The sequence below is a fragment of the Lepisma saccharinum genome, chromosome 24, assembly GCF_977018435.1.
Source record: "Lepisma saccharinum chromosome 24, izLepSacc3.1, whole genome shotgun sequence".
NCBI classification, from domain to species: domain Eukaryota; kingdom Metazoa; phylum Arthropoda; class Insecta; order Zygentoma; family Lepismatidae; genus Lepisma; species Lepisma saccharinum.
In genome coordinates this window covers 41,174,397-41,196,870 of record NC_139252.1, presented here as the reverse complement: position 1 = coordinate 41,196,870, position 22,474 = coordinate 41,174,397, and the positions used below count along the sequence as shown (strand labels likewise).

The 22,474-nt window shown below is 40.6% G+C and overlaps 1 protein-coding gene across 1 annotated transcript in view; it reads right to left on the bottom strand.

The window, feature by feature from the left end:
• The window catches only part of LOC145978327 (disintegrin and metalloproteinase domain-containing protein 10-like), a 280,356-nt gene that overhangs the window by 85,037 nt on the left and 172,845 nt on the right, over window positions 1-22,474 (bottom strand). The window contains exon 3 of the mRNA XM_083110886.1: window positions 9,643-9,761. Within this exon, the coding sequence (XP_082967012.1) occupies window positions 9,643-9,761 (119 nt within the window). The remainder of the gene's footprint in view (window positions 1-9,642; window positions 9,762-22,474) is intronic.

Genomic DNA, 22,474 nt, shown 5'->3' with positions numbered 1-22,474 from the left:
GTGTTTGAACGTGCGTCCAGAATTCTCCTTTTTCCCCCACTTATTTCTGCGAATCGATCTCTTGTGTGTGTAGTTCAGTTTTAAAGGGGAGCATGAGGCGCAGAGAGAAAGAGAGAGTAAGGACAAGGTACAGACAGACAGACAGACAGACAGACAGACAGAGAGAGAGAGAGAAAGGCAGAAAGAGAGGATAAATTAAGGCAAAGAGAAAGGCAGAAAGAGAAGATAAAGTAAGGCAAAGAGACAGATAAGATAGAGTAAGATACAGAGAACGATAGGCAGAGAGAATAGAGAGTGACAATGAAAGTAATGCAGAGAGAGCAAGGCAGAGCCAAAGAGTAGAGAGAGTAAGGTAGAGACAGTAACACAGAGAAATGGATGAGAGAGAGAGAGAGAGAGAGAGAGTAAGGAGAGAGAGAGAGAGAGAGAGAGTAAGGAGAGAGAAAGATAGAGACAATAAGGCAGAGACAGTAAAGAGTAAGATAGTGAGAAATATAAGATGGAGATAAAGTAAGGCAGAGAAAGAGAGAATAAGGTAGGGATGAAGATAAGAGTTTAAGGTGGGGAGGAAAAAGAGAGTAATGGAGAGAGAGGGAGAGAGAGGAAGGGAGAGAGAGAAAGGGAAAGAGAGAGAGAGAGAGAGAAAGAGCAAGGCAGAAAAATATAGAGCAGAGAGTAGAATGATAAATGAAAGTAATACAGAGAGAACAAAGCAAAGAGTGATAGGAGAGAGTAAGATAAGAGAGATAGAAGGCAGTAAAATAAGAAAGGAAAGTTAAGATGAAGAGAGAGAATAAGGTAGAGAAAGAGAGATATTAAGAAACATAAGAGAGTGTAAGGTAGGGATGAAGGTAAGAGAGTAAGGTGGAATAAAGAAATATAGTAATGCAGAGAGAGATAATAAAATGGGAACATAAGAGAGTGTAAACAGTAAAGAGAGCAAAGGAGAGGAAGAGAAAGCGAGAGAGAGGGAGTAAGGCAAAGATAGAAACTGGAAGGCACAATGATTGCATATTTTCATTCGCGCATCATCGTGCGAATTACTTCTATTCACAACACTTCACTATCCGTGTCTCCGAAGAACGACCGGCCCAAGCCGCAGCACAAACTTCCGCTTCTTCCGATTAACGCGCTGAGAGCCAGTTGCTGAACTAAAGTCTAAAAACAAATAGCTGCATCGGGTGTTAAGACAAAGAGGAAACTGCGCCGTTTACCGCAATCCAGATGGTCCGTACAAGAACAACCCTCGCCTCTATTGCAGGTGAAATAATTTGGAGGCGAGAGAGGACATAATGATTACAACGTGCTCGAAATATGAATCCTACCTCGCCGAGGAAATTCCATCCCTTCCCTTCCGAGAATAGAGGATGCTCGTGCTATCCTGCAGAGGGAACGAAAAAACATCATCACCATATGTTCCCCTCCCGCCCCCGCATCCTTTCGGGAAAAAACGAGAGCATTTAATGAAAAATTCAAGCCCCTTGCCCGGATGCCCTAATGACGACGGTGGCCCCTGCTCCATCCGTCTCGCTCCTAGGATCTGTTTCTCATTTGCCCTCGCCTTTTCCCGCGGAAACCTGGGTTACACTCCCCCCCCCCGTATTGCAAGCCCGTATAATCTCGCTCTCCGCAGCCCATTCTGTTTATCTGTCCCCGCGGGCGGCTAAGGAACAGCAGGCTAATTCTCCGGCCAAGGACACCGATGCGAAGGAGATTTCCAGTTTGCGCAGTGATGACGCTGAGAAGAGAGGCGAGGTTTCGAGAAATCTTCTCTAAAGAGCACCCGTTGCAGTCGGACATGTCTCCATCAGGAACGCTGCATTTACACAAAAGGAGGTGTTCTCTTGGAAGGCGCAACACGTTCTTGTCGGATAGGCCACTCTTCGGATCACAATCGGAAAATTGCAAGGGAAAATGGTACTAGAACAAGATCTTGCAATGTACAGTCACCGGCAATAAAAGTGGGGCACCTAGATCCTGAAATACTCGCTTCCCTGCAAGGTGTTGTGTGCTGCCTAATTCTACGGCGGTGGTAAAAGTTGCTCCGTAGAATTAGGCAACACACAAACACACATAACGCCTTGCAGAGAAGAGAATAATTCAGGATCTAGGTGTCCCACTTTTATTGCCGGTGACTGTACCTGCCACTATACATATTAATTCTGACTACTCTATTCAGAAAAGACTGAGAAACAGGAGAGAAGAGAGAAAGAAAGGAAAAAGAGAAAGAATAAGAAAGAAAGAATGAGAGAGAAAGAAAGAAAAAGAGAAAGCAAAAGAGAGAGAGAAAGAAAGAAAAAGAAATGAAAAAGAGAAAGAAAGAAGGAAAAAGAGAGAGAGAGAAAGAAAGAGAAATAGAGAAAAGAGAGGAAAGAAAAATAGAGAAAGATAAAAAAGAAGGAAAGAGAAAAAGAAAAGAGAGAAAGAAAGATGAAAGAGAAATAAAGAGAGAAAGAAAGAGAAATAAAGATAAAAGAGAATGAAAGAGAAATAAAGATAGAAAGAAAAGAGAGAAATAAAGAGAAATAGAAAATGAGAAAGAGAAAGAAAGAAGAAGAGAGAAAGAGAAAGATAGAGAAAGAGAATGACGAAAAGCAAAAACAAAGAGTAAAATGGAAAGAGAATTAAGAAGATAAAAGGAAAGAGTGAGAGACAGTGGTTGGATTTTTTCATTTTACTTCGCTTTTCTGCTACTTGGCTAATCGCGACGATCAGGATAACGGAACTGATGAAGGAACACTCACAAAGAACACCCATGCCCAGGCCGGGATTCGAATCTGGTACTCTGTAGTTGCACTGCGCTGTTCTAACCACACCACCACTGAGATCGGCGAGTGATTAAAATTGAAAGGAAGAGAGTGAGAAAGGCGGAAGCAGACAGGAAGAAAAGAAAGAAGCAAAATCTTCTATCTCTCCCCTTTTTTCTCTCCCTTTACATTTCTTTCTTTAAGATTGTTTATCTACTTTATCTACAGGGAGGTCACAAAGTGTATTCTTGACACTACGATCTGCGCCATATCTTTTATTTATTTATTTATTTACTCAGAGTTTCAGATACAGTCTTATTTGGCCATTTTACACTGAAACAACATAAGTAGAAACAAATAATAACAAAAGATAAAAAACAATAACAAGATGGGATAGATTTACATGTTCTTCGTCAGTAATATACAAAAGTTACGTTCTGGAAGGAATATATCTACATTCAGGGGAAGTTTGTTGTAGATTTCTGGGAGCCTGTAAAACAAGGAGCGTTGTAGAAGGGATAGCCTAGTGGTTGGGTTGTGGAAGAGTTGCAGGTTGCGCGTTAGCTTTTGGGGTACCCTAAGTGAGAATTCACTGATTAGGAGATCTGTTCTGATTTTGCCATTTATTATTTTGTATAAAAATTTCATGTCAGCTAGATCACGACGAAAGGATGGAGTGTGAATATTCAGAGCAGCCATGGTGTCTGATTTGGATACATGTCGAAAGGAAGGTATTCTAGGGCGAACAATTGCAAGAAAGAAACTGAGAACAGAATCTATCTATCTTTTCACACTTCGCGATGCCAGTGTGAATGAAACCTTTTCCCGGGCGGTTACGTTCCCCTCAATACGTTCTGAAGGGCCTCCAAGAAGTCCCACAGGTGGTTAATCAATGACACAGGTATGTGTTCGTATCCAACTATTACCGTCGTAGTGTCGAAAATAAAGGGGGGTCGCCCACTTTGTGACCACCCTGTACAGGAAGGTGAATCGGTACTGGAACTTCGGTTCAAAGTGGTATCCGAACCACTACACTCCTCCACCGGACATCGAACCCTTGCTTAATATGACAACATCGAGGAGGCGTTCTTTTACTTTTGAAGGGTGTAAGGGGTGATCCTTCCACGTAGGACACCCAATTGTCAACCTCACTTCCACGTAGTACACCCTGGACTGCTTTTTGCAGACTAACGAGGCTCTGGCGACTGGCACTATGGTCAGTATAATTTTGTGTGTTTGATCCTGTTTATTGTCCTTGTGTGTGCTGAGTGCCCCTTTACAGCGTCAGTTTTTAACGAAAGTCAGAATATTTTAAGATTTTAGTTATGCAACGTTAGAGTTGTTATTTGTAACGAAAGTGTTGCCCACGGGACGAGACGGGACAGGCTTTTAAAAATTCGAGACGCGACGAGATTGACCATGTGTCATAAGACAAACGAATATTTTCGAGACGAGACAGCATTTCCACGAGTCTCCACGAGACGAGACAGGCCAAAGTCTCGTCTCGTGGGCAACACTACTAACGATAAAGGGCTGGACCCCTATAATGTGACGGGTGCAAAATAGCCTAAGTGCTGACGCACCCAAAAGTTTTAAAATCAAATCAAATCAAATTTTTACTTTTGAACTACCTCCTTATATACCTACAGTGAACAAATTTTCAGTTGGAATTCATTACACTGGGGAACAAAAAAAAAAAAGATTTTATTTTGTGGCATAAAGTTTAATAACAGTTTCAGCACACAAAACAGCTGTGATTGCCAATTGTATGATTGGTTCAGTTGAATTGACTCCAGTTATAAAAATAAACACACCATGGAAAATGTAGGAGGTAAAATTACTCCACGCTTTTCTCGGTAATATCAAAATTTGATAATGGGTTGAAATTCCCATTAAGAAACTTATTTATTTATTTATTTGTAAATTGTTGCTAGGCAACTTATGAAGCATTGCTAGGCAATATATATCTTAATGTTGAATTTTGTAGTATAAGCAAAATAAGAAGTTTAATGTGAATACATTGGAAATATGAGTTCCTCACGTAGTAAGTGTTTCAATAAACCAAATGTTTTTTGCTATATATGTGGAATATATTGTCTACCATCACAGGGAAGAAATTTCTAGGATGTAAGATTTGTATCAGGCTTATTTTGCCAAAAATCTGGGACAACAGCATAAAAAATGGGTCCCACATATAGTTTGCAAAACTTGTTTCGAATCACTTCGTTATTGGGGCCAAGGCGGACGAAATTGACTCAAATTTGGAGTGCCCATGACATGGAGTGAACCAAAAAATCATGTTAATGATTGTAATCACAAAAAGAAATATTAAATTGTTGTTGGAAGTTTATTTATATGTATGTCTAATGTTTCCGCCATTTTGGTTTAGTTGCATTTATTTCATAAATTAGAGCCAATTCAGGAAATATATTATTATATCATTATTCAGCAGCATGAAATCGTCCTAAATTAGCTCTCAAACACTGTGCCGCAATTTCACTGTTCCCCAGTGTTATCGTTCAAACTCATCGAAACGACCCATACTTGCAGTGATGGATCCAGCGGAAAGGAACAAATGCTTCGGCATCCACGACGGTGTAGTCACCAACATATAATCGCACATTACAGCCCTTCCTCCGCTCTCTTAAGATACTCTGCTACAAGAAGCGCAGGACCCCGACCGGGAGAGAGACGTGAAAACTCATCGAGCTCCAGATGAAATTCCGCTTTCTCATCCGAGATGTCGTCTGGAGAAAATGAAGCGGGCGAAACGGGAAGCATTTCTTCATTACAAAAACACGCAGGAATGCCGAACCCTGGATTTGCTTTCTGGAAATGTTTCTCTCTCTTTTTCTTATTGTCTTTCTACTCCGTCTTCCTTTCTTGCTATTCCGATAGAGAATCCTCATTTCTTGTCCTTCAGGGTTTCCACTCAAGGAAACAGGACACTAGAGCTACGTTTGCAACACCAATGAGCACACCTCCGTGGCGAAGTGGTTAGCACAGCGCCAGGAATCCCGCCCTATACTATGTTCCTCTTATCTCTGGAACAAGTGAACCAAATCAAGTCTGCGCAAGTAGTGATGCGAGACGGCTGTACCAATTCACACGAGAGAGGGAACGGGATTGCCGTGGAGGGGGAAGCGACTGCAATTACTAGCCTTCCAGCAGCGTGTACTACTTCGCTCTTCCCACTCGATCCTCTCCCAGTGACGGATTTACAAGCCGCAAAACCCCGCAGTGCCCTCAGACAATGTCATAAGGTTCGATGCGTATGTAAAAACAAACTTAGTTACTCAGGAGTACAGAGACGAGTACAATATATACAGGTAAAAGAAAAGTTATATTCCCTGGGCACATAGCACCGTGCCAGGGAAGAGAATGTGGGGGTAGGCCCCCTCATGTTTTCGATGTCAGCCATCTTGGAGGTCATGTGATCAGCACCACACTCGCCACCCCAATACCATTTGATTTGAGGTTGGGTGAGCCCCCGAGCCGCTTTATGCGGGGACAAAGCCGTAAAAATTCCTACCTTAGATCACCCACCCCAGATTTCCCGCGTGGCAGTCAGACTAGAATCAAATCAGGCTAGAATTTTTCGAGAAATGCAGGGGTTTTCCTTTAATCAGGAAAAATTTATAACTGCTTTGATTGTAAGCATCATTTTCCAGGTGTGAGAAAACAGTGTACTATATATCACATAACCCCCTTTCCATTTAAAAATTTTGAGTTGGGTGGATGTGGGTGTAGGTAGAGGGGAACCTTTGGTAATATTTTACGGGGGGGGGGCAAGACTTGTAGATCCGGCACTGCCTCTCCCCCTTCTCTGCCGATATCCGCGGCCTTGCTCCAGAAATAGCCAGGACAGAGTATAGGTGATCTTTGTGAGTGTCCCTTCATCAATTTCATATATCAACACTCATCCTCATTTTAGCGATTAGCCAAACGTGGCATAAAATCGAAGTAAAAGGAAACTAAATCAAAATTAATTCAAAATCAAACACCAATAAGAACGATATCTGGGCGAGGCACATAATGGTTCGGAACTCACTTAAAACTGCAGATCCATTCCCAACTACCTTTCTGTGCATAAAGTAGAGTTCAAAACAAATGCAAACAAACGAACAATATCAAGAAACACTAATGAGGCAAAGCAGCGCTAAATTTATTCAAATAGAACGCAGACGGTAAAGATTCTTCTCAACCACAAGTTTGGATAATATATTGTATTAAACAAGTGCTGTGCATTAAAAAATACGGTAACTATCACACAATAAATTAGTACATATTACACTACAATGTTATATCACGTAGAGTCGCTGTACGCCACCCTTAAACCACTATGGAAGCCGAAAGCTTTCTCTCTTTACTAAATACGAATACATATGCAAATTTTAATTAAAAGAGTTTAGGTCAGAATAAAAGTTAACTTAAATTAAAAAGAAAGGCACAACTTCTTAAATTAACTACTTCATATTAAACAAAATTATAGTTCCACGACAATTTCCCCACGTATTATAATTCTCACTACTTCCCTATTTATTATATCGACGGAATAATATTGTGTGGGCAGTTTTAAATTTACTAAAGACCGTTTCGGATAAACCAGATCTTTCTAATTTACTTATTTACCACCTATAACAGAGCTACATCTGAGATTACAATAGTTTATTTTTTTACTTTAAGTCTACTTTATGCACATATAGGCTAATCGGGTCTGGACCTACAGATTAAAGTGGGATCCGATCCACTATGTGCCTCCACCGGATATCCAACTCGGGACCGCTTGATTACAAGGTGACGACATTAAATTACAATTGTACACATAAAAAATAACAATTACAAGATTGACTGAAAAATGAGCCATAAAGACACGGAAAGTAATCAAAATGAGAGAAAAACATTGCAGAAATGCTCAGACTTTTACTGAAAAATGAACGAAAAAAGGGTCGAAACCGGATCGAAACTAGTACTACAACAATTGCAGATGCAGAACAGAAGAAGGAAAGCACAGAATTAATGAAATAAAACGAAATTGCATTTAAAGTTCCGTAAAATATATGAACACAGTATATATTGTACATAGTACATGCCCTGTATGTGCCAAATCTTAATGAGTATATTGTGCATATTTATTCTAAATAAATAAAATACTAGCATCAGTGTATGTCACATTTGGTTTATTCCCAGTATCCTTTGCACTGATTGGTTGATTTAGTTTATTTAACTTCGCTTTTCTACAACTTTTGGCTAAACGCGAAGACGATACGATAAAATTGATGAAGGGACACACACAAAGAACACCGATGGCCAGCCTTAGTAGTTAAATGAAATCTTTCTTTGTTTTTCGAAAGTGTGTGTGGGGGGGTACATGTACTTTTTTTAGTAGTCATTCCTAAATTTGCAATCTTTTCCCGCCTTTGATGTTCTTTTTTTTAGGAATACTGGGCCATAAAAAGGGGGGTGACCACCATCAATCCCCCTTTGGCACACCACTGATTGCTACCCCAAGTGTTGACGTCACCGCACGTCACTGCATTGTACATAATACATAATCCTATAAAGGGTGAATTCTGGTGTACTGTCGAGTGTCATTTTCCGTACTAAAAAAAAAAAATGTTTGCTGAACCGTAACATATCCTCCTCAGCATTAAAATGCAATGTATTCGGGTAAACGCGATTCGGGAAAAAAAATGATTTTTCAGTGTGCATGAATTTTCATGAAGGAAAAAAAACCACGTAGTAACAAGTTGACAGAGGAAGCATGGTGTGCATTAAACCGTGAATAATGTTCCCTGTTGTTGGATGAAATATTACCATGTTATACCATGCTAATTCACTGACAGTCATTCACTATCTCCTTCGGCCATTTTTCTTTATCAACATCCAACGTTAATACGTTAATATAATGACACAAATTAATAATACATTTACAAAACTTACATGGCAATTGCAAGAAATTAACAATCAATTATGTGAAAATAACTTTCAATACGACTTATAATAACTAATCACCAGCGGAAAACAACTAAAGAATGGGGAATAAATTATTCCCAATTGGACAATTGGGCTAAGATGTTCAATTGTTCGTCCGTCAAGGATCATTCGTTTACACTAGGATGTAATTTGTGTGTCCATCCAGTTTAATTCGTTCACCCAGATTAATTTGTTTATGCTAGGATGTTAAATTGTTCGTGTGTCTGGATAAATTTGTTTACACTAGGATGTTCAATTATTCGTCCGAACGGGTAAATTTGTTTACGCTAGGATGCTTATCTGTTAGTTCATCCAGGTTATTTTGCTTACACTAGGATGTTAAATTCTTCGTTCACACAGCTTAATTTATTTACGCTATGATTTAAATTTTCAGTTCATCCAGGCTATTTTGTTTATGCTAGGATGTTAACATTGTTCGTTTCTCAAGGTAAATTTGTTTACAATAGGATGATAAATTGTTCATTCACACAGATTAATTTGTTTACGCTACGATGTTCAATTGTTGGTTCATCCGGGTTAATTTTATACACTAGGATGTTCATTTGTTCGTTCAACCGGGTTCATTCAGTGATCGAAGCGCATGGTGATGCGGAGGATGGTATTCCCCAGACCCAGCTGTCCTGTTGTTTCCATGTTAACGGACAACAGCATCCCCCAGCTACCACCTAAATTCAAGCAAGTCAGCCGGGGCTAGCAATTTTCACTTCGAGAACTGCATTTAATCGATCATGCATCTTTTGGTGTAGTGTTTATTTACAAAATCCTTGCTCGCTAACCCCTCCCTTTTCCACACACACCCACACCGCACAATTTCAAGTCTTAACGGTGAAAGACAAGATTTGAAGTAGGTATTTACAGACGGCTAACAGAAGAGAGCAAGAGCCTGGTAATGACTTACCCTCCAGGGTCCCGACGTACACTTTGGCAGTATCGAAGTCTACAGCTCCCTTGGTGCTTTCGAAGACGGCGTCGTCAGCAAAGATGTTGGAGTCTGGGACGAGCCGTATCTGGAATAGTCTGGAAAAACAAAGAGAGGCGACATTAACTGCAAGTATCGTTACGAGATGAAAGTTTAGACAAGCGAGAAAGGATATAATCACAATAACAAGGACACTTTGTAAATAGTGGCCGCGGTGGCTCAGTCGGTAACGCGTCTGACTACCATGCTCAAGGTCCCGGGTTCGATCCCCGGCCGGTTCAAATCCGGGAACTTTTCTAACGGTGAAAGCGGCCCCGGCGCCCACCCAGCGTCGAATAACATGGGTACCTGGGGGAAACCCTGGGGGGTAAAGGCGGTCAGGGGCGTGATGCTGATCACATCACCCCCACTCACGACCGGATCAAGAAAGTGTGGGGCGTTACCCCCACACCCCCTATACGCCTTCATGGCGTGGTGCTATGCACAGGGGAACACTTTACCTTTTTTTACTTTACCTTTTACTTTGTAAATAGTAGTGCGTTCCATGCTTAGGACTATAGAGCAGTTCAGATCGTTGGTAGAGTCAAGGCAAATATCTTGGGGGATGTAACATCAATATTACACAGAGGCCGCCCGCAGGATTTTTCTGAGGTGGGGCAGCAGTACTTAAACTGAGGCTTTCTTCAAGTTAAGAGAATTCTCTTAAGGCATCCCCAGTACTAGCATAATATGAATAGGTACTAATCTTCTGCATTTCACGGCACCCTCATCCATGTTTTCACTCTACAATTTCAAAATTGTAATTATATGAAGACCTCCGGCTCCACTCTGCAGGCGCCCTTGTGTGAGACAGGAGAGAGAGAGATAGATGGTATGTGTGTGCAATGATAAGGATAATACATATGTTTATGAAATGAAATATATACAAAGTCATGTTATGAAAACTTGATAGAGCATATTTCGGCCATATTCAGCGTATTTTTGCTATTTCAAGCTATCTTTTGCATTTAGCTATTTCTAAAGCGGATTAAAAATGTTCCTCTTGTGTCAGTCGAAGTGGAAAGGTTTTCTATGTACAGGGATTTGTTGGCTGACTATACTGTCATTAGCATTGGAAAAATTGCACAAATTGGTCACTTGTACATTGCAACTCAGGGGTCATAGTCAAGAAGTGTGCGAAAATACCGCTACCAGAAGATGGTAGGGATATTTTCAATACAATAAATAGACCTTCATACTTCTTTCAAATTTCGTGCTTTTTAATGTTACTTAATCCTAGAAAGAAAACACAATTAGTTATTAGAAATTTATATTTTTGTTAGAGCATACTTATGAAAATTTTAAGACAAAGTTACATTCTTTCTAACCCACAACTAACATTATTTAAGAGCGTATTCTTCTTGCTGCGTCAGTGTACGTACACATATGGTAAACTGCAGAAGAGAGAGAAAAAGAAGACTTAAATGTGTAAAAGGGGGTGAGGCATGTAACATTTGTGAGACAACTATGCGCAACCTTGCAAGAGGGACAACAGCGCCATCTGTGTTCTCCCCCACTGAAAAAACCTACCCGGGAGTTCTCCGAACGGCAAATCTCCACGCGTTTACATAATTTTCTTCTGTTGCTGCGTACGTAAGGGAGAGAATTTGTGCTTTTTACTTTCATGGATCCACGCCACATGTGCGGTTCCTTCGTATCGTGATATGAAAAGTCGCCGCAAAGGAACTGCAAAATCAGCAATTTTAATCCACGGTTGGTGCCACTGTTTATTTTTTATTCTCCACTCCCCCTTTTCATCCAAGTGCCGCACATCTTGCATGGCTGCTTCTTCTATCTTCTCACTGCAATTTAATTTTCCTTCTTTCCCCAGTGGAATATGTTGCTTACGTCTTCCTGTATCTTCTCAGCTATTTCTGCACGGCCAGCTCGTCATTTTAATACCGCATTGGGAGAAAGGATGTAGGGGTTACCCTCCCCCGATGGCGGATTAACCACATTCTTTCGTTATGAGCGGATTAATTTTTATTTACCTGCATCTCGTTATACTGGTCGCATTTCCAGTTGGCGGCTGGCGAATTAGTTGAATTTTCTTCGATTGACATCGGGCATTTTCGAGTCACAAGGCGAAACAAATGAGCATCGGATACACCACATGTTGCCAAACGAACTCTAAAGCGAGACAGTTCTCCGATAACGATATCATCAGCAGCAGAAATCAACGGTGGTTATAGCTCTTTTCAGTTCTTACGGCGGGCGCTCTAGAAGCTGCCAGGGGAAGTGGGGAGCGGGGAAGCGACCAATCCAGCACGATAAGAAACGTAGCGGCCAGTAGAACGAGTTTCACGTAGTACTTTTTTCCGGCCGCGTCGTGTCTCTCGGCGCCACTGTTGTTGTCTGGTTGGTCTGTTGCGTAATCCCCGCTCCCCACTTCCCCTGCCAGCTTCTAGAGCGCCCGCCGTAAGAACTGAAAAGAGCTACAATGGTATAATTGCACAGGTGGTCCTGGAGAATTAAGTTTCCCGGAACGACCACCCGCAGGTCGGTATGCAACTGGCAAAACAAGAAGTACGCTTGGCAACATTGCTTCGGGAGAGGGATGTTACACCTACAGCTTTTACTTCGCAATCGAGTTTGTTGCCACACATCGAGCCACCCCCTTCCCAAAGACGATTGCGGGACAGAAAGAGCCAGAAATAGCCATGGAGGTCAGCCGCCAGGTGGAAATGCGACCACTATAGGTTTGATTAACTGTTACTGTTAGATGTCTCTGGAAGGAGATGATCGCTTAATTTCACATGTCAATGGGTGACATGTACAGGGTGTTTCCGTGACCATGTAACAGACTTTCAGTGATGACGGAGGGGGACAGAAGCACCAACACACCCCTGTCCGGAATCGCTTCGTTCAGAAGCTAAAGAGCCATTCCATGTGAAAATGGACAAACAAGGCTGATTCGTTTTTATTGAAAATATCACTTATTATATGTGAAATTAAAAGGAAAACTACGCAGAATTAGAAATTATTAATACAAACATTAGTTTCTTGGCTTTTTAAATAACACTGTTTCAAACCTATTATTTTTTATAGTAGAAATTGGATTTTGTGTATGGGGTTTCCACTAAATTAGTTTCATTATGATACAGTATTATACCACAAGAAAACTAAAAAATTCAAATTTCGTTCTAATTGTCTCATTTATTGTTCCTATATCTTAAGCTATGAACTATCCTACTTCATTTCTGATACAAATCTTAGTTTGAAGAATATATTTATGATAATTTAAATAGCCCTTGCATTGTTCTATAATTCTACAAAGTAAATAATGTGCATGGTTTCACATCCGTAACAGGCAAATCATGTTTATAAAAAGAAGTATGTAGTAATATTTTTAGAAACTAAAAGCGTATATATATATGTCGAGTAAAGCTTGCTTTGTGAAAATATAATGAAATTGTTTCAGTAAACCAATATATTTCACAGAGTTTTCTAAAAGACTGAGGAAAGTCATAAATAAAGTCATGTCACCAGTCACAAGTACAAAAAATATAAGCTGGATATTGAGATGGGGGATTAATGTTCTGCAATTAAATACCTTTCATCGAGGAAAATGAAATTACATGAATTGATAGAGTTACATATTTGAAGGTGCTAAGTAAATAATTTAAAAATGAATGTAAATTTGTCTGAATGTCACATCCGTTACAATGGCATTGCCGTAAAGCAAAAACCATCATCCGTGAGAGACTGTTACATGGTCACGGAAACACCCTATATATAACAAGTATGACCCAAACCCACCTAAAATTTGTTTTTCCGCGTCCCTAGTTTCAGACTCATCTTGATCTTCATTTTTAGTGAACTTTAAATATTTCATAGTTAAAGAGCTAGGGACAGTTACTACAAAGCAATTGTTTCCTTTCACTGAGAATGCCTTGGGCCATCTCCAGTGAAACCATGCATGTTCTTTGCTGCTTAATGCGATAGGATTTTCGATAAAGGGATCAAACGTGGAGTGAGAAAACTTTGAAGTGCAATAACGTAAGAATTTGTGCATATCCAGAGAGCTTGACTCCATATATTTGTGACTTTTCAGCAAGGTAAGGGATATGAGTTGGTTTGAGTTGGTGTTTTAAGTCCACTTTATGCACAGTAAGGCTAATCGGTACTGGACCTACGGTTTAAAGTTGGATCCGAACCACTGTGTCATGTGCCTCCACCGGGTATCGAACCCGGGGCCACTTGATTACAAGGCGACGACGCTACCACTGCACCATCGGGGAGGCCCGGTAAGGAATATAAAACCAAATCAACTACCAGCGTACACAAGAGTCGCGAGTTGAACATTTGCAATTTCTGGATATTGGTTTCTCATTTACACTTTAATGAGTTCATTCAAATGGTGCGCCGAGGTTGTCCCTCGAAATTCTTGTACTGATTTGGTTTATTTTACTTCGCTCTTTTGCCACTTTTTGGATAATCGCGATGATGAGGATGAATGATGAAATTATGGAAGGGACACTCACAAACACCCATGCCCAGCCTGAGATTCGAATCTTGGACCCCTGGCGTCAAAATTGTAAATAAAATCATGGTAAATCAGTATCGTTATAGTGTAAATTAATATTTATATTCTAAACTGTAAAAATGTTTGTAATTAACGATAATTTTGTAACGGATGAAAATGTATCAAACCCTCCAAACATGGAATCATGATATAGTAAATTAAAATTAAAAGTTCGTAATATATTGTGGACTTAAACTCGTCAAACTCCTTTTTCGTGATTTTTCCTGTGCGTGCCACCTGTTCCAATTCCTATCTTAAAATAATTAGAACAAATATATTATTTATGTAGGACCATTCGACTATCAATATATCTCAGTAAATTGTTCTCGTACGTTCTAAGGCGAGTGACTTGAATACTTCCGAAGATGTCCGAAGTCGAGCGAAAGTGGCGAAGATACCCGAAGTAGATCGAACATTGCCGAAGTTACGCGAAGAAAGCCGAAGGCACAACCGAATGATGTTTAGGTTTTTATTGGCCGGGATAAACGAACCTACAACGTTCTCATAAATAAATCGATGCACGATATCAAACGGAGGCATAACGGAAGCTTTTTGAAGCATCTCGGAAGGAGAAGGCAATGGCTCCAAATGGTGAGAACGCGGCAGAAGCTACCAGGAGGAAGTTAGCAAGCTGAGAGCAGTCTGCAATTAACCAACATCCGTTAGGGCTGCGTAGTAACGGGGGGATTTTTAATTAAAACACGGAGAATCACCTTCGCTTAACCCCCCTTCCAAAAATTGCAGTATGAATCATTTAATTCTGCTTTAAAAATTCAACAGTGCATTCATTATTTCCACCATAGGCGACCTTCTGAATAATTGTTACTATTCCTGACACACGACCCCTAGATCTAATACTAGCACTCTCTGTAATAAAGCACTTGCGAATAAATATGCAATGCAATACTGCGAAAATGTCTATAGTGTATTCTCGGTTTCGTTCGTGACTTTGGTACTGAAAAAAGTTACATCTAAACCAAGTTTATTTTACCACATGACTTCTTCATACATACCAAGCATACCTGATTATTTGGATGTGGCCACATAAGGTAGGTAAGCCAAAGTTTCCCGTGCATGAAGGTGCATTTAGTGGATGTGCATGTCACCACTCATCTCCATCGTCCCGATTAGCCAAAAGTGGCAGAAAAGCGACGTAAAATACCTAATTCAATCGCTCAGTGTACAAGTTGTTCATGAGGATCATTGTCGATCTACACTAGATATATCGGATAATTTTTATCCGGATTTCAAATATCCGATAATCGGATATTCTGATATCCGAATTGAAATTGGCGGGATTATCCGAAATGTCCGTACATCCGAATGTGTGTATTATCCGGGCAGTTTTATTGTTTATGCTTTAATTCGTCATTTTCGTATTTTATTGTACGGATTTTCTACAAATCCTTCATCAAATCTGTTCTATCCGGATATCCGAATTATCCGTTGCATCCGAAACGGATAATTTGAAATCTGGATATTTGTCATACGGATTTTGTGTCCATCACTAATCTAGACAATAACGATATATCGAGGTCGATAACTTTACAATATTGGCCCAGCTACAGGAATTGTCAACCGCACTGTATTAGACTTTGCAGTGAAAGGGTAGGAGGAGAAGAATGCGAAACGTGTGGATCTTGGGGAATACTCCTTTGTCGGTGTGTAGGAGGACTGGGGCCGGAGAAAAGGAGCGATACGACATCCTCCCACATGGCCCTTTTGTAAGTGAGCATTCCTCAGGGCAGAACTTTTTGCTATCGCTTCGCTTCAACAATCGTCTCCTTTTCTCCTGTTTCCGAACTCCGTATTGCGAGGCCCTTTGTCCTGCTCGACACAAGGGCTTGTCCAGAGAGAGAGAGAGAGAGAGAGAGAGAGAGAGAGAGAGAAATGCCCTCTTCTCTTTACTCCTGAGGGATGAAAGGGAAGCCGTAAACCTTTTCTTCTCGTCGCCGCAAACTATGAAAGACTTTTTTTTCTTCAAGAAAGAATGCATTTTTGTTTGGCGTTGCGAGAATCGATCGAGTTCTAAGGAGCAATAAAAAATGAATAACTGCAGGCCGTTTTGAAACATGACACTTTCTTCCCCCTTTCCTTGAAAGAACTTCAGGTGGAGAAAAGGACTTTCTCATACGTTTAGCGTCTTTCCGTTCTCCAAAACATCCCAACGCGTCTCCACAAACCGGCCCCTTTTTCCTCATTTATACATTATTATAATAACGACTCGTATAGCCGAATACTTAGATTATGAATAAAAATAACAATACCTTTTTCTCTATGAATATTTTATTGAATATTAGGACAGCAATCTCCGACTCAGTGGTTAGCAATGGCCATTACTATAGTTTTAAAATCCTGATGACTACACATTTCAACACTGAATTGTTACTTTTATCAGCAGAAAGAAACTGTCCGATCTCGAAACCCAGACAGCTGCGGCGATGAAACTTGCTAACCACAGGTCACCCAAAGAAAAGTCGCTTTGCAGACCTTGGCCTGGCGTTTAATTATTGCAAAGGAGATAAAATATTACATATTGAATTGCTATTGTTTCTGGCACCTGCTAGGTTAATTCAAGGATTGTTGTTAGTTTTAGAGGTCTTGGAGAGTTTTATGCTTCGTTTTATAGTGCAGGAGGCAGGAGCGTTTCGCGGGCTGGCAGCAGACGTCGCTCGCACACTATTGCCGATACTCTCGTGTCGTCTGCTCCTCAGCAGAACAAACAGGCCGAGGTCACTCACCCTTCCAGAAGGGCGCAGAGAGCTAGCTGTGGCAACCGGGCTCGCTCATTCGCGTACCTGATTGGTTCTCGCAGACACACCCCCATATTGTCGTCTGCTGCAAGCCCGCGACAAGATCTTTCTAAGGCGTCCTGCACTTATAGACGTCAAGGAAGATGATCACCTTACTCTGATGTGCATTGGAGATTTATTGTTACTTTCAGGCATGTGAAATTTTAGTTATTAGATATCAAGTCGGTGATTGCGATATTTCTAAACCAGTTTTGTTTAACTTTTGTGTTCTAGTTACATATAATATAAGGTAATTTCGGGATTTCATCGGTTCAATTTATTTCAGAAACCATAAACTTTTATATTCACAAGAAAAAAAGATAGGAGCAGACTCACCCAATGAAACCAGAGCAGCTAAATCTCATGTAGAGACGCACACGCCATCTGTTATGTGGAAAAAGAACTACCCGCTACGTTAGCGTCCCCTTAAGCCAGGCATCATGTAACCGCCTGCATCGATGTAACATAAATAATGCGACCAGTAGTATGTCCAGAATGCCCATGGAGCTGAAACAACATGGTCAAAACCCGCAAACACTTCTCTTGTCAGCCCTTCTTTTGCATGTTCATCATATTTCTCCCTCCTCTATTTTTCATGTTTATCTGCAAAACATATGAAGGCAGTTTCGGTGGAAAACAAGCACGTCCTGTGCGTTCTTTGTGTGCACCGCCAGGGCAAAAATTGATGAGGAACGTTTCGAGCGGAATCACGTGATACAGAGCTAATGTCATCAACCGCCGCTCTCTGCATTTTTGTGGGAGCAAACGAACCATTGCTGATCACAACAAGACTTTCTCTCTTTTTTTTTTTTTCCGGAAGCACTGCTCCGTGACGTGTTGCGATGCGTTCCATGAAATATTCTCTGCCTCTCTGAAAGTGCATTTCCCTCGGAGGGACGTGGACTGCAAGCTGGCTGCATTGGCGATGCAGGGAAGGTTGTTAATATTTCACGGAGTGTGTCGAGTTCAACCTGTTACAATGCATACCAAGTACCGTAGTTTGTTTTAAACTCTGCACAGACTGAACGAAGGCTTTAAATTGGGTTCCGATGAATCCGAATTGAAGTCTGGGCGTCCGTTACAATGCACTGGGCAAGCGAATGGAAACGATATCAGGGTGTTAAGGGGGAAGGGAAGGCGCTCAAATGGTTGGTGCCGCCTTAATGGCCGTCCTACCAAATGGGGTAGTGGTAACGTCGGCGCCTTGTAATCAAATGGTCGCAGGTTCGATACCCGGTGGAGGCACAAGCGATTCGGATTCCACTTTAGGTCCTGTCCCGATTAGCCTTACTGTGCATAAAGTGGCCGAAAGGCATTAAGTGGTCGATTTCGGATCTCGCCACCGAACCTTTAAGGTTCGAGTCCCGGCAAGTACTTTGTGCGCGACCTTTCATCAATTTCAATCAGTTTCAAACACACAACAAGGCTTCTTCAATTTCTATTTTAAGACACCCCTTGCTCAAAGTGTACTTTGTTGCTATTGGAAGCTGAATTTACAATTACACCTCAGAACTGCCCGATGACGTAGTGGTAACGCCGATGCCTTGTAATCAAGGGGGTCCGGTGTTCGATCCTCGGTGGTTCGGATTCCATTTAAACTGTAGATCCGGTCCCGATTAACCTTTGAGCACACAGTGAACTTTGAAAAAGAAACCATTCCACTCCTTAAAAATGTAGAATGAAAATTCTGGGCACACAATGTAGGTTCAGATGCCAGAGCCTCTATTGGCCTACAAATGCAGTTCAGGGTGTACTACATGGAGGTGAGGTTGTGTTCTGGATGCCTTACCAGAAGGTCGCTCCTTACACCCCTAGCCCCAAGTTTGAAATTACTACAAACAAAATGCATGACGTGTAGGATAGATATCCGTATAGTATGTCTGAAGAAATCGCACAGTGAAGTAAATTTGCTTTTGGTAAATTATAAAAAAAAATAATCAAATATTATCTCAAAGTCCCGGACACAAAATCTCGCTCTCCACATCGTCTCCACAAGCATCGAACGGGCTGGTGTCGTTATTGGTTATGGCACACCTGTATTCAAAGCCCCGCTGAACTGTAAAGGAACAAAGCCACCCCTGGCAGTCCTGGTTATTTACAGCGTTGAATGTGTTTTAATAGCTCCCAGGCTCCGAAACATTAATTGCACCATCAGCAATTCATTTCTGCTTAACTGGTCCTCAAAATGTTATTTTCCATAATGCCTTCTCGGTACTGTAAATGTTAATAAAATGTTGATGAATTTTCCCTCCCGGGCAGGATGGCATTATTATCGTTGGGAAGGTAATACTGGGCAGGTGGGTGGGATGTGTTTAACAGTGGCGGATTAACGTCCTCTTTCACCTGGGGGAGGGGGCAGACCGCCTACCTCCTCTGGTTGCCGCTGGCTAGCTTCATTCAAAGCTTATTTGTTCGTTGTAGAATCCATCAACACTGACGTCAGAATATCATCTTATTCTCTTTTGTAATTTCACAGTTTATTATTAGTTTTAGAACTGGCCTCCTTGATACAGTGGTTAGCGTAATGCTATACAAAGCCACCAATCTGCACACACAAAAAAGTAAACTGAATAGTTGAAACAAAAAATGTTCTTCATAACTTCATATCTCGCATAATGACTGCAAATTCTGAGGTCAGAAGTCATTATTTCAAAATTAAACCTATCAAAATATTTATTGAAAATAATAATAAAAATTGCGTTTTTACCGTCAAGAACCTAAAAATAGCACAGAAATGAAAAAAATAATGAATACCATGAAAAGTGTTGTTACACATTATACATTTTTTATATATTTCAGCCATATTTCCCACTTTTTGGCTCCATAAACATCCGGTCCTTATTCATAACCCACCAACGATGACGTTGCATGAACACAAAGAAAGCCTGCCTGCTATAAAGAAGGCATTGGCTTTAACATCCTCCTTTCCACGAATACGAGCGAGGGCTGCTTATTCCGCGAATGCTGTCACCGACGAAGCATCTCGTCGACTGAAGGTTTTCAGAGAAACGTCCTTGGGAGCTTCCAAAGGTCTCCCACGTCAAGCGTTAACTCCTCTTCCTCCCTCCGTTCACCTTGCTTGCTTGCTTACTCATCTCCAACGAGCTTCTTTGCAGTGGCATTTCCTAGTGATAAGCACGTTTCAAGGCGCGTACGAAGAGGCAACGTTGGGCTATGGTGCGATATCTTTTTGTGGATATCGAAGTTTGACATCGCTTGAATATCGATATTGAGTCGATATATCGAGTATCGAAGACAGTATCGATATAGGTAGGCTAAGATAGGCTAGTTTGCACACACACACACACACACACACACCACACACACACACACACACACACACCACACACACACACACACACACACATATATATATATATATATAGTTATTTAAGGAATGGCTTATAACTTCTATATTGTTTTCTATATATTGATATGTTTATTACATAATACATTAACCACACATATACATACAATTTTTGTGCAATATTAAGTTCTCGTTAATATATAGTACTAGCATTTTAAATATATATTACATTATTATTATCATTACATTTAATATTTAACTTTGTCTGTATACCAACTAATACAATAGCTAAGCTAAAGAAATTAAACAGATTGTGAAATGCATGCAAATTTTCTTTTTTTTAAAAATGAGTTTTTTTCCTAATTTTATAGTAAAATTTCTTCCAAGCTACGGAATGAGGGGGGCATGGGGAAGTTTTGGGGGGCGGCCAGTGTCCCCCTTAACGATCTCCCTGGATATAGATTATATCGATACAATTAAATATATTTCAGTTCAACGTTTGAAGTAAGATTTTAACAGGCAGAAAACGAAAATTGTGTTGTTCTTTGGATAGGCCTGAGCAAAAATAGGGAGCTCCACAACACAATGGAGCCGATCGCTTTGTAGTCTGTAGATCTCTACCAGCCCCCCCCCTCTCCCCCCCTCCCTCCAATCGAGAAACTAAAAATAACTAATCGAACACAAGGTTGTCTACGAGAGTCTTCGTCGAGCTCGATAACATCGGTATTGTCAGTGTTAATAATATCGATATTAACGTCGGTATTATCGATATATCAAAGTCGATATTTTTACGATTAAACGACGACATCGAAGCTCCGATTTCGCACAACCCTAGAGGCAAGCCACAAGAACTTCTAACGTCACGATCTACAGAATTATGCTTGCAAATTACATGCAAAATAACGGCCGCGTTGTATGCAGTTGGCGCACATTTTGTGTACAGTAAACAGGGTGCACGTAAACATAAACACGGTGGATGTAAATGTACAGAGGAATGTAAATATAGAAGTCATGGTTGTATTTAAGGAGAGTGTATGACGCGTTCAACTCATCCCTTCGGTTCAGTAAATACATAGTTTGCATTAATTATACGTCCACATAAACAAGAACCAAAAGTTCGACAACTGCAGTTTTATTTCTTGTTCGTTTAATGTTAAATGGGGATAGGGTCTTTAATTTCAGTGTTATTTTGGCATCATATCAGATCACCTCTTCCGCTGTCATGCTGTTTGTGCCTGCGTTGGGGGCCAAGTCAAGGCTCAATCCAGAGACCTGCCAGACGGATAGGCAAGGTTCGTCGACCGCTACTTTTCCCCTCAGGCGGCAAGTACAAGTCAACAGACCTTGAGGGACAGGCACCCAGCAAAATATCAATTGAACGCCCATATATTAGCCAGAATTTGAACCTAGAATACCTGACTGGAAGCGTGTTACGCTGTGCACTTCTCCACAGAGACTGGCATTTGGCAAGCACCAGAAACTGATAAAATGAAAGTATGCACCCCCACACATACATATATATATATATATATATATATATATATATATATATATCTGTCATTATGAAATATACACATAAAGTAGAGAAGACTTGAAGTTAATATAAACTACAAACGTGTGTTTGTGTGTGTGTGTGAAACGAAACTAATGTAATTATAAACAAATCTGGGATAGAATTATAAATTTATAATTTGTTATGTGTAAGATTTAACAGGAAATGTGAAATAATAGAAACTGAAAATATAAATACGCCATGCTATAGCATGCAGTTCATATGCCTCTGTGTGTAAACAGCGTCAAGGCAAAATCTACATAGAAAAGGTTTTATTCGAATCAGCAAAACACGTCTGGTTAATCTTTTTGGTAACCGCCAACAAAAAAAATTAGTAATTTTGACTAATTTTTTCGGCAAATTTGAGCAGTACACGATTACTACAGAATTGTTTGTGGTCTCGCACATTTAAACACATATTTAATTACGAGAATATACGAGAACGTACTTAAATACATTGTTGGTTAGGAATGACAGAGAGGAACACTGCAAGTGACACTGAAAATGAGTCGTCCTACTCTTGACAGGATATTTCCCCCTATGGAAAAAATAATCTGCGATCATAACTTGACAAATAACCTCGGTCAATCGGATGG